Source organism: Tenrec ecaudatus, chromosome 9, assembly GCF_050624435.1.
Source record: "Tenrec ecaudatus isolate mTenEca1 chromosome 9, mTenEca1.hap1, whole genome shotgun sequence".
In the NCBI taxonomy this organism is placed as follows: Eukaryota; Metazoa; Chordata; class Mammalia; order Afrosoricida; family Tenrecidae; genus Tenrec; species Tenrec ecaudatus.
In genome coordinates, this window is record NC_134538.1 from 131265974 (window position 1) to 131278263 (window position 12290).

General features: G+C 43.8%; 1 protein-coding gene across 3 annotated transcripts in view; it reads right to left on the bottom strand.

Moving 5' to 3' along the window:
• DOCK4 (dedicator of cytokinesis 4) overlaps window positions 1–12290 on the bottom strand; it is a 481793-nt gene that overhangs the window by 46575 nt on the left and 422928 nt on the right. For all 3 annotated transcript variants that reach the window (XM_075558568.1, XM_075558567.1, XM_075558566.1), the window contains exons 36-38: window positions 5095–5243; window positions 3155–3241; window positions 1003–1107 (exon numbers count right to left, since the gene is read on the bottom strand). In XM_075558568.1, the coding sequence (XP_075414683.1) occupies window positions 1003–1107; window positions 3155–3241; window positions 5095–5243 (341 nt within the window). The remainder of the gene's footprint in view (window positions 1–1002; window positions 1108–3154; window positions 3242–5094; window positions 5244–12290) is intronic.

Below are 12290 nucleotides of genomic sequence, written 5' to 3' on the forward strand. Positions count from 1 at the left end.
TACTTGGCTTGAGCAGCCTGTGAGCAAGTAGCCTGCTCTCCCCCCACCAGTCTTTGGTTTGTTAACCTCTGTAGCTATGTTGAGGCAGAATAAACCTCCAGCCCAGAGGTCGGGAACCTTTTGAGAAGGAAGAGCCCATCTTGTCCCCCAAAACAATTCAAGAATTACTCGCGAGCCATAAATATATTTTCTTTTCTTTTCACAAATATGTTTTCACAAACAGATGAAATCACCACGATCTGAAACAATATCCTTTAACATGGTTCAGTTTTACTTAAAGCCACACAGACGTAATGCAAGGGTCTAATATGGTTCGGAGAGCTGCATTTTGCCAACTCCTGGAGTCCAGCCTCATATCTGACCCATGAACTTGGGAGCTACCAGTCTCTGCAACTGTGTGATCTCAAGAATCTCTCTCTCTCTCTGTCTGTCTTCACTGCTTTTGTTTCTCTAGAAAACCCACCTAAGATAACAGGTGTCCTAAAACAGAACATTTGCCTTTGTAAAAATCATTTATGAAGGCAATAAATTGGATCTCTTTAGTGGTAACAATTATTCTTTTGTAAATTAACCAAACATACAAAAAAAAAACCATCTTCACATGACTCTCGAGTTGGGGTTTCCATACTATGTGAAACAGCAAGATTTTCTATTCTGCACCCCACCCCTGATGCCCTCAGGTTTTCTCTATCGCTGGTTTATATGGAAACAAAGACTCAACAGAATAATGAAATTCACATAAAGCCAGCCACTACAATGACCAAAGATTTCCCATAAATATTCTATAGTAAAGTAGAGAGGATACAGGATTTTGTATCTTGAGAAATTATTCAAAACAAAGCATTCTAGGTTAATGTGGTAATTGCAAACGAAAAGGATAAAAAAAAACCCTCTTGGTATATTATAACATGTCTTAAAAGTATAAAGTTTCATTAATATATTATTTTTATTGGCATAGCTGAATCAGAAATACTAATGCAAATTAAATAGCACAGTACTTACTCTTAAGAAAAAGGGGAATTTTTTGCCATAAAAGCCAACTCTGAAGAACTCTGGTTCAAGACGCTGCTGGTCCATGATTTTATCATACAAAGAGGCTTCCATCATCTACAAAGCACAGGAAAAATTCCAAACATTTTATGTCATCTCGAAGAACTACTGTTTGGCAGTTGAGAACATTTCCTCTCTATAAATGAGAAGTATTTTTTAATTCAGTGTATACTGAATTCTTTTAAATGTTCAGGTAATTCACTTTTTTAACTTTAAGGATGGGATTAGCAAACTAGTTTGCTAAATGGCTCCACAAACTCATTATTGGTCCATTCGGACTCAGAGCGACCTTACAGGACAGGCTAGAACTGCTCCACTAAGTTTCCAGGGTCTGAGTACTTATGAAAGCAGACTGTGACTAAAACCTCATTCTTATGCAGAGCAGACTGTGAGTTTGAACCCCCAACCTTTCAGTTAGCTATAGTGAGCTTAACCACGGGCCCCCAGGGTGCCTGGTAATGGACCAGAGAATAAATAGTTTAGTCACAACTACTCAGTTCTGCTCGCGGCACACACTGTCGTTTGCTGTTGTGTCACAAATAGTGAAGCTAGCCGTTTGCTGGCTGAAAGACTGATGTTTTGCGTTCACCCAGACGCCTGGCAAGAAAAGCCTGGCAGTCTTCTGCAAACGCTCTGGAGCAGGCTCTGTTCTGACACACTGGGGGTGCCCTGAGATGGAACCGGACAACAACTGGATCATCAGAGGCAAGGACTGCAATGCAAATACCACTTTTCGACACATTTTCTTCCCAATTAACCCGAGAGTAAACAAGCATGAAGTTGCTTTGGGGGCTCAGTTCAAGGCATTTAGAAGGTGTAACCTTGCTCAGGTTGAGTGGAGAGGAGCTGACACACCCCAGTGCTGTGTGCGTTCAATGCCCTGAAGGCTGTCTTTGACAAGCGACTTGGAGGCAGATAAAGCTATGGTTTCTCATCTATGGTGTTATCAAGCCCTGGGGTTTCCAGAGAAAGATTAAGATTGTACTTGAAGACCCCCTTCCTCTCCCTGACCCTGGTAACAGCACCCGGAAGAGCAGTTGGCATGGAGTCTAATGCTCTGGGTTTATAACAATCCTGGTGACTATGTCACCCAAGGGCCCTTTCGCGTAAACACGATAGATACCCTCACTATACCCAGATACAGGGACGGATGCCAAGAGAAGCACAGCAACGTCCCTATGTAAACTTGTGCCTGCCGGAGCCTGCCGGATGGACTGAAGTCAAAACAGGGGTTTCTCTTGGGCTTTCATGTCGGGAGAATATCGATGAGCTGCTGGCATGAAACTCTACTCCGAGGGTACAGAGCTCACCCCGGCCCTGTAGCAGGTTTCCTGAGGCAGAAGGGGCAGTCTGAAATGCTAAAGGGTTAGCTTCTTAAAAGCCACCTCATGGTGTTTTAAACTATATAAAATTTGATCTTGTTTTAGGAACTCTGAACAGCGGGATCATTCATCAGAACCTTTGTAGTACAAAACAGCGCACAGGTTCCTGACTGGAGAGCATGGGGATTTGCAGGGCAAGGGGACCTGTTTCAACCTGAGAGCAAAAAAAAAACAAAAAAAAACCTATAACACATTTGGTCCAGGGACATAGCGTATTAAACAACTTGGCCCCATGGGCACCAAGAAATTGGTTTGGCTGTGGCAAATAAAACTCGATTTCTGAAGCCAGAGAGAGTCCACGTCTAGGGAGTTTGGCCCCCAATTATTTAAAAATTAGTCCACACAGCCATTCTACTATTTTGCTTTGCAGGTTCTTAGCCTCTGAATGACCCCGTCACCGAGGTATGGCTTCAAGCTGAAAGCGCTTCAGAAATGTGCAGCGTTTCCACCCGAAACTAAGGTATTCAGTCTGGATTTGATTTTGTGTTTCGGATGTGGTGTTTTAGAACTGGTCAAGAGCTTATCTTTTGCATATTAATTAAGATCAGTACACAGATCAATGTGCTGTTTCCTATAAATAGAGTATGCTCCAGAGGACACATGTTTAAAAACAAGCAATCAAACAAACAAAATGGTTTCTTCAAGACACATCAAGATGATCACCAGGTTCCCTGGCCCACAGGGGGCCGCCCCGCCCGCAGAGGCCGCACCAGGTACGTTACCCTCATCTTGCTCAGGTTCCTGTAGTCGTAATAGCTCTCGTACTGCTCTGCTATCTTCCGGCACAAGATGATGCCATTCTCCCAACACTGCGGATGAATGAACGGCAGAAACATAACAATCTCACACCATCCAGCTTTCGCCCAGAGACAGGACGCTACTGCTTTCAGATCATCAAGTCTCAGTCCTTAGTTTCATGACTTCCACAACATCCCCCCCACCCCACTTTAAGCACGGAAACCCGGTGTGATGTCGTGAGTCTTCAGAGGGTTAGAACGGATCATCTACCGCAGCAGGTATTCCCGTGCAGAGGCAGCATCCCTGGCTGTCACTCCAGTCTCATCCTCAGGAGATAGTTCCAGTTCCACCGTGGCCAAGCGGATGCATGCAGAGAGGCCCGGGGGCTGAGGGGGGCTTTCCTGGCGACCTCTCTAGAAGCAGCTCCCTGGCACTTGTCAATTGCGACTGTGGAAGCCAGCAGTATCTTTGCAACAAAAATGCAAAGACACTCTGAGCTGGCACCGGCTGGCAAAACTGCGCTGCTAAGGGCGAGGCTGTACATAATTTCGGTCTTGTCGGCCACACACTCTCCATCACGACTACTGAATCCTACAGCTGTGGGGCAAGAGCAGGCACAGACGTGAGTGAGAGCTGATGTGTTCCAATAGAACTACATCTACACACCCTCAAAGGTGAATTTCATGTACTTTCCACGTGCCACGAAATACTCTTCTTTGGATTTCTTTCCCAGCTACTTAAAACATGTGAAAATGATTCTTAGCTGTGGGCTGTGAGAAATTGGTGACAAGTCAGATTTGGCCCCTGGGCCTCAGTTTTGCCAGCCCCTTCTGCAGGAGGCTGTCCCGTAGGTGGGCCCGCATACGCAGGGACAGATTTGGTAATAGTTAAATCCTACAGGTGGAAACTTGCGAGCAGAGAACAAAGGCGTTTCTTTCGCTATTAACATAATGATATGTCAGCATTGTTAGATAAATAATAAAGGAGGATATGACAGAAGCAATTTCGTTGCATCAAAATTTCAAGTGCACCCAATTATGTTTTGTAAAAGGATGACACCCCGTGGTTGTATTTTAATTTTCTGTTTCACCTTGGCAAGATGGGAGAGAGATTTAAATCTAAGACACATATCCCCCAAGTGTCCCAGTGTCCAAGTAAAATAATCAGGGGTCCTCAAACTACGGCCCCTGAGGACATTTATCCGGCCCGCCAGGTGTTTCTCCCCATTTGTATTTTTACTTCAAAATAAGATATGTGCAGTATGCATAGGAGTTTGTTCAGAGATATTTTTTTTTAACGATAGTCCAGCCCTCCAAAGGGTCCGAGGGACAGTGAACTGGCCCTCTGTTGAAATAGTTTGAGGAACCTTGAAATAAACAGTTGTACTTAGAGTCACAAAGACTCTGCAGGTCCATGCAGAGGGAGCAAGGTGGAGGGAGGAGAAGTACTGAATTGCTTTATAGATCAGTGAGATCTTTCCAACACCCTGTGTCATCTCTAAGCTTAGGATGGCAAGTTGCAAAATTCATTAAAGTTTTTTTAACTTATTTTTTGTCTCGAAAAATGATTTAGTATTTTTTTTAAAAAGGTGGAATGTGGCAGAACACAAGCTTTTGGGGGGGATGAGAGGGTAATGATGGGTTTTCAGAGGATAAAACATACACTTATTGTCAAAATTTCTAGATTAGTCTTTCTCAAAGCATAAGCCACGGTTCATATGTACTGGACTCTCAATAAAATCCCGTATTTCCCAGCCCTCTGGCAGACCTTCCAAAGTTACGACGTCTAAAGGAAGAGCCAGGATCTGCATGCTCACAAGCTCCTGGGGGTTCTAATGCCCTGTGAAATGTGAAGACCCTTGCTCCCGGGGGTGGCGTCAGTGAGCTAGAAGCAGGAGACAGACCACGGTCCGTAAGCCACTTACTCTGCCCCTGTCGAAGTTCTGGATGACGGTGAGGTGCAGGTGCTCCTTGCGCTGCCACTCCGTTTGCATGGGGTAGGTCAGGAACTCCCTGAGGGGCCGCTCAGACCACTCCAGCAATTCGTCATATAACAGGAGCGTGTATGCAGCCTCTGAAAGCCAAGTGGGGAGCCAGGAGTTGAGACAAGATCCAAAACGATTCCTCCTCAAATGGGGTTGGTGTCAGGCACATCGGAGACAGTACCACTACACATCGTTGCGTTATACAGAAGGAAAATGTCAGAAATGTGTACACCAGCAGGTTAATGAATGGTGGCTTTCCTTGAATTATGGGATTCTCAGATTTTTAAAAAGATATTAGCTTCTCTCTATTTTCCGCTTCTTTTCCCCCTACGAATGATGGTATGTTACTAGATAATAGACATGCTGAAGGATATCTTGCTAGAGCTGGCTCAAAGATGGAGCGCTGACCTGCCTTTGTTCACTAGGCTGCTTCGTTGATAAAATCCTTGGAGTGGTAGCATAGGCACTTTCAAAATAATATGCTTTTAGGAGATAAAAAAAAACAGAATTAAGTTTTTAACTGGTGGGGGCGGGGCAGAGGGCAAGTGCAGACAGAATTTGGGAAGGGCAAAGTAGTGAGGGGAGAGTTGTATACAGGCAAGAAAAATGAAAAAAACACTGAGCAGTGGAGGAGGGATCGGAGAGGGCTGGATCTACACATGTATTGGATGGGTATGTGTGAGAGAGAGGGGTGGGGTTTACAGGGTGGGCGGAAGAGCATGAACTATAGACTGAGCAACAGAGAGAATGAGGATGAACTGTTGTCAGGCATATGACTGACCCTTACTCTTGGACCCGCAAAGCCTCAACAGAAACTGCTTAAGTGGACCCATGGTTGACTCGGTGGGATTTCTTGTGGACACAAGTAAAGGGGGGATTTTCTGCAAATAAAGCAGGAAATGGTGACCTGTGACCTTAAGCATAGTCAACATATAGGCAGTGTGTTTAATGAAGCATTCGCCATTCTGTAGATTTCTTCTTTTCCTGGGTGATAAATATGTTTCATCAGATTGAGGATAAGAGCCAGGATTCATTGTGAGTGTTGAAGAACTATGTTAATATTTCCTGCTATACTGTAATAGCCAATTCATTCATTCAAAGAGACAAATCTTCATTTTGATCCATTGTTTCTATTCCACATACGTCTCTCTCAAAAGGCATAACAATAGCTTTTAAAACAATGGGACACCTGGATGTGCAGTAGTTAAAGTGCTCAGTTTCTAACCAAAATGGTGGCAGCTTGAGCCTACCGGTCTCTCTCCAGGAGAAAGAGGTGACAGTCCATTTCCAAAAAAGATTCACTGGTTTGGAACCCCTATGAGGCAGTTCACTTTGTCCTATAGGATGCTCTAAGTTAGAGCAGACTTGATAGCAGGTTTGTCTTGAACACATTATCCATTATGATTCATAATGATAATTCTTTTTCTTAATTTATTTTAAGGGTAAAGAAATATGATCTAGTTATCTCAGTGTATAAGATATTTATGATATGAAAGGCCTAAGATTCTTTCACTTTTGTCTTGCCTCTTTAATGTAACCTCCTATGGGGCAAGACTCGGGCCATTTTCTTCTATAGCTACTTTGGAGAGGCGGTACAATCTTCAGACTCCAATTATGGTGTAAAAGCCATAATTTAACCTACCAGTAGTCTCAGATCACTCCCCATTCAGTTTGTGAACTGTTAACAGTAGGATCTCCCTTGAGTGCAAATGTTCATGTTGCTCATTTCATGATCAGGGTCTGGCTCTCAATACCTCACTCGCTTACTCACCCACTGCCATGGAGTTGATTCCAAATCACATCCATCCCAAAGGAGAGAACACAACTGCTATATTGGGTTTCTTAGACTGTAATCTTATGGGAGTAGGGAGCCTCATGCTTCTCCTGGTGGTGGTTTCGAACTGCTGGCACTGAGGTCAGGAGTCCAACTTGTAACCACCACCAATGCTCCTCCTGAAAAGCGAGTGGAATACACCACTGCCTTGCCCCTCTCACATTCTCCCAACCACTGGTCTAACAGGTCTCAGTGGTAGATGCATGGGGCAAGATGCATGCAGACGCAAAGGCATCGCAAGGACATTGTCTTCTAGGGGTCACTTCTGCTGCATGGGCACCGGCCAACCGCTCCCTTGTGAGATTGATACAGAGAGAAAGAATCCACTGATGGGAGGCTGCTAACCAGCGACTGCAGGAACAACGGAATTGTCATCAAAGTGGGTGTCATGGAAGGCTGCTTTTAAGGGGCAGCAACTATAACAATGAGATCACCAAAACTGATCTGTACCTCAACCCCCTTCTAGATTTCCCTGAACCCTCGCCAAATGACTTTGCTTCTGAAAGCTCCTGATCCTTCATTTCCTACCTTTCATTACAGCAAACACTGAGCATTCGGAGAACTCCATGCGTGTCTGTTTCTCCTTCCATGCCCACTGTCTGCTCGTGCCATCTGAACACAGGGTGGCTTCCCTCACCTTGCACGCCCATCACATCAGGGGCCCTCACACCTGCTCCCCCAAGCCTTCTCCCCTCAGCTGTGGAATGGCCCCTGGTTGCTGGTAGTTGCTGCCTCTTCATGACTCAGCATAGGAGTTTCCCAATTAATTTTGTTTTCATCTTTGTTTACCGATTTGTTTTGTTTTCTTACCATACCTGAGCACTCAGGAGCTATTCTAGAGACAGGCTGACCATTTCACAGTTAAAAGATGGGTAGGGCTAAGGAAAGCACAGCCTACGACCACAGCTGGTCTCAGAGAGTCCCTTAAGGGACAAAAAAAAGAAGCACTAGTCTCCCAATCAAGCTTGCTGTAGCACAGTCCAGGGCATGGTGGGTGGGGCAGGGGCAGGTAGTGCCCCTGGGAGAACAACGAGGCATTGGTTGGCTATCAGAGGAAGCTGGCAAATGATGAATGATGACATGGAGAAAGAGGGAAGATCGATTTTATATCTGTTGCACAATTTGGTTTGCGTAAATGAAGATGGTGAGTGTAGAAGAAGCTACAGAAGATTTCTATTATATAAAACAATATACACCTTTCAGGTGTGAACACGCAACACATTCATGAGGTCAAATTTGAGCAAATTAATAAACAATGAGTATTTCAGTGTAACCTGTGGTTGATTTGTTTTTCTGTATCTCGATGTGATGCAAAGGGGAGAAGGAATCACATCCGAATGGCCAGCCTTCTTGAAGCGTTTTCTGCGCTAAAGAAAGGGCATCACCACCTCACCCGGGCTGTCTCATTGCAGCCGCCTGAGTGTGGGAGGCAGACTTCGGTCTGGGGGGAGGAAGGCCTTGGGGAAGGCTGGACAGAGGGCATTGCTGGTCCACACAGGACAGGGTTGCCATTTAATCAGAAACCTTTGAAAAGAGAACAGCATTCCCATCAATCTCTCCCTCTCCAAGGGCATATAAAAACGAGGATACAGGCGGAAGAATGAAAGGTCATAGGGGAAAAGGACCCCTTTCTTATGATTCCGTGTTGTGGAGTCAGTTCTGGACAAGAGAATGAAGCACTGCCCAGACCCGGGCCAGCCTTATAAATGTGATGTTTAAACCCATTGTGTCTGTCACTGAGCCACGCCAGCTCGCTGATTTGGGGGAACAGAAAAAGTACACATTCAGTAAACAAAGGTTTCTCCATTTTCAAAATACAATCAGCCGGGTTTGGACTTTGTTTTAGATTCTAGAGAATCAACATATATCCCTTATAAGTATGGGATAGCTTGTCCTCACTTCTCTTTCCTGGTTCCTTTTGTGGATGTGTGGCAATTTAAAAATAAACAACTCTATTGGTTGTGCCTACAGATACAAAAATTGGACTAATTCTCTCCTTTTTTTTTTTTTGGTGCCAAAACCCGGGATTGAAGACTATTTCTCTTTAAAATTTGGTGAATAACTACTTAAAAATAAATGTTTAAGGTCTTGGGGAACAAAATCAGTGTCAAGAACCATAGTCTGTTAATTAAAACTATCAGCACATCTGTGTGAAGAGATACGGGGGTGGAATTATCAATACTAAGGAGATAATCTGCTCTCCAGGTGTTAAATTTTAATTAATGAGTCCTAAGTGATATACTCCCTTGGCTGGGCACTGTTCTAAGAATTGAGAAAGCTAAAAAGAAGAACACATGATCTGTCCTCAAAGAACATGACCTTATCCTTTAGCTAAGCAGATAGATATGAATCTAGTTTGAATTAACTGGTTTAACTGTTCACTAAACCAACAGAAGCCAAATTATTCAGATTTTCACAGAGCACATACAATATGAGATTCAGCAGATCGAGAGCATGATGCGAAATGACTGATTTATCAAGAACCCCCCTCCCCAGGTGTCCTTGTTACCGAGTGTGGCTATAGCAGACACCCCACGAGTGGTGGCTCTCATGGGTCAGGAGGCTAGAAGGCGAAACGCAGGGTAGCAGCTCCAGGGTAATGCTCTCCTTCTCGGAGGGCCCACAGTTTTAAAAAGGTCCTCATTCCTTCCCAAGCCCGAGGGCCTGGCGCTCCTGTGGATTTCCATGTAACTTGGTATCCATCTTCCAGGTGGGTTTCACTGTAGGGACCCTGGGCCCAGAGCATGCACTTTGCTCTTCCTCTTCTTACTGGTGGCACTCGGTCTCTTCCTTTCTACTGGTTTCTCTTGTGAGATAAAAGGTGATGCAGGCCACATCCCCAGGATATTCTTCTCACAGCAGGTAGGCCTGTAACTTAGGTTGTCTCCCACCTTAATTCCTTTATAACTGATTGACTGATCTGAGGAGATGATTACATCAGTACATAACTGTGAATTCATTGAGGCATATATTTTGGGTGGTGGTTTGAACCACCCATTTTGCATCTATGGCAGTCTAGAGCTTAACCCAGTGAGTCACCAAACATCTTGCTTTTATGATTAGGCACCATCAACTCTTCTAGCCGCTACTCATTACCTGATTCCTAACCTTATTCCACATTGTAGGTAGATGTTAGAGCAGCATCCACTCTTGGTACCAAATTCTATTTCAGTTATCCAGTGCTGCCTGAACCAGATCCTAGAAGTGAATGGCTTCGACAAACAGAAACTTATTCTATTATAGTAAGACCACAAGTCCTGATCCAGGGTGTGTGCTCCAGCGGAAAGTGTGCTCTCCCTGCTGGTTCATAGGCAATAAGGAAGTCCTTCAGCATCTGTGTGTTAACTATTGATTGGAGCTCTCCATGTGTCTCGACATCAATCTTTCCCTGGGGCTGGGTGTCTCCCACAGCAGAAACCCTGAGTGGAAAGGATGTGTTCTTCTCTCAGTCATCCTTCTCGGTGGTAAGAGGTTCCTTCTTCTCTGCCTGCTTCTCTCTCTCATAAGAGGTGACGCAGGCCACACACCAGGGAAACTCCCCTTACAATGGGTCAAGGCTATAACTTAAATAGGGGTGTTGTACATTGAATCACATCACTGGCGGAACACATCAGTATATAGCTGCCAAATCACATCATTATATACATGCCAAGCCATGGAGAAATATGTGTCCAGTCGAGATGACATTTATTTGGAGTGGATAAAGGACCCTCTCCAAATACCTCTCACAGAATAAGAGCAACCAACAGATGTCAACTCCAAGATGACTCCAATTTTGGGATTATAGAGACACTGTCATAATGTAATGTGAAGTCAAATTGAACACACACTTGAAATCTAAAAAGGTTGCCATTCTTAGCAAAGACATGAACTCTGTAAATGAAAATTTTAAAAATGATATAACTAAATAATACAAAAAAAGTAAAAGTTCACTGAAAGGTTCTGCAGCATAACTTAGGTAGAGGAAAATGAGTGAGCTTTAAGATGAAGTAATCAACACCAATTACCAAATCTGAGCAACAGGAAAAAGAAGAACTAGAAATTCAACCACTGACGGGACAATTCCAAAAGGTCCAAAATTCCTGTCACCAGAGTAACAGATGGAAAAAGATCGATGCAGAACTGCATTTAAGAGACAAGGCTCTGAAGCTCTGCATATTTGGTGAAGGAAATAAATGTATAGATACAAGAAGCTAAGCAAACCAAAACAGAACAAGATTGTGGTAGTCACCTAATCTGGTGTCAATTTAAGGATTAAGAGTGTAAGGGTGGAGTCTAGGCTGTTAACCTGGAGCTAGCCAATGAGACTTCTGTGTGGGCATGGCCTTCTGAGAATTCTGGGAAATCTGGTACTTTCTTGTTGGAGGCGGAAGACACATACCCTCTCTCTCTGATACTCCCTGGGAGACATTGAAGAAGACAAGCCACATGGACACAACCAGACCTCGGAAGCCGGAGAAGCCACAGAGAGACCCCTGCCAGCACTGAGATGTTTCCAGTGACACTGGATCCAAAGACTTTCAACCCACTGCATCATTGCATGTTTCATGAGTCTGATGAGGACTTTATAGATTGATGTTGGAAATATGGACTAATATCAGGCTTATGGCCTTGATCTGGACTGGGCTGGGATGTTTTCTCAATGTTCAATTGCTCTTGTATATGGATCTTTTTCTTATACACATGTGTGTGTCTATGGATTTGTTTCTCTAGTCTACCCAGACTAACACAAAGATTACAGAAAACATGCCTTTATACATCATAATTAAACTTCTTAATATCAAACTAATAATAATAAAAGTTTTCAAAGCAGCAAAAGAAAACTGGCACATTACAATTAGGAAGTAATGTGAGTTGAGTGATTGCATATTTTTCATTAGGAACCAGAGATCAGAAAACAGTGGAGCAACATATATAGGATTGAAGGGAAAGAACTGCCAACCTAGAATTCCAAATTTAATGTACACAACCAAAAAATTCCTAAGGAGTAGGTGAAGAAATAAGTATCAGATAAAGAAAAACTAGCGCAATTCTTTACAATCGGACTTGCTTTAAAAGAAATACTAAGATTTTTCAGGTTGAAGGAAAATAAAAACAGAGGGAAATCTGGGCTTTTAGGGATATAGGAAATGCAACACACATGCTAAATGTGTGAGTAAATATAATAAGCCGTTTCTTTAAAGTAAGCATGGCATGGCTATGTAATGCCGGAGAAAAGGCCTAGCTATTTGCTTCTGTTTAGATCAGCGGTTCTCAACTTGTGGGTCGCCACCCCTTTGAGGGCCGTACCACCCTTTCACAG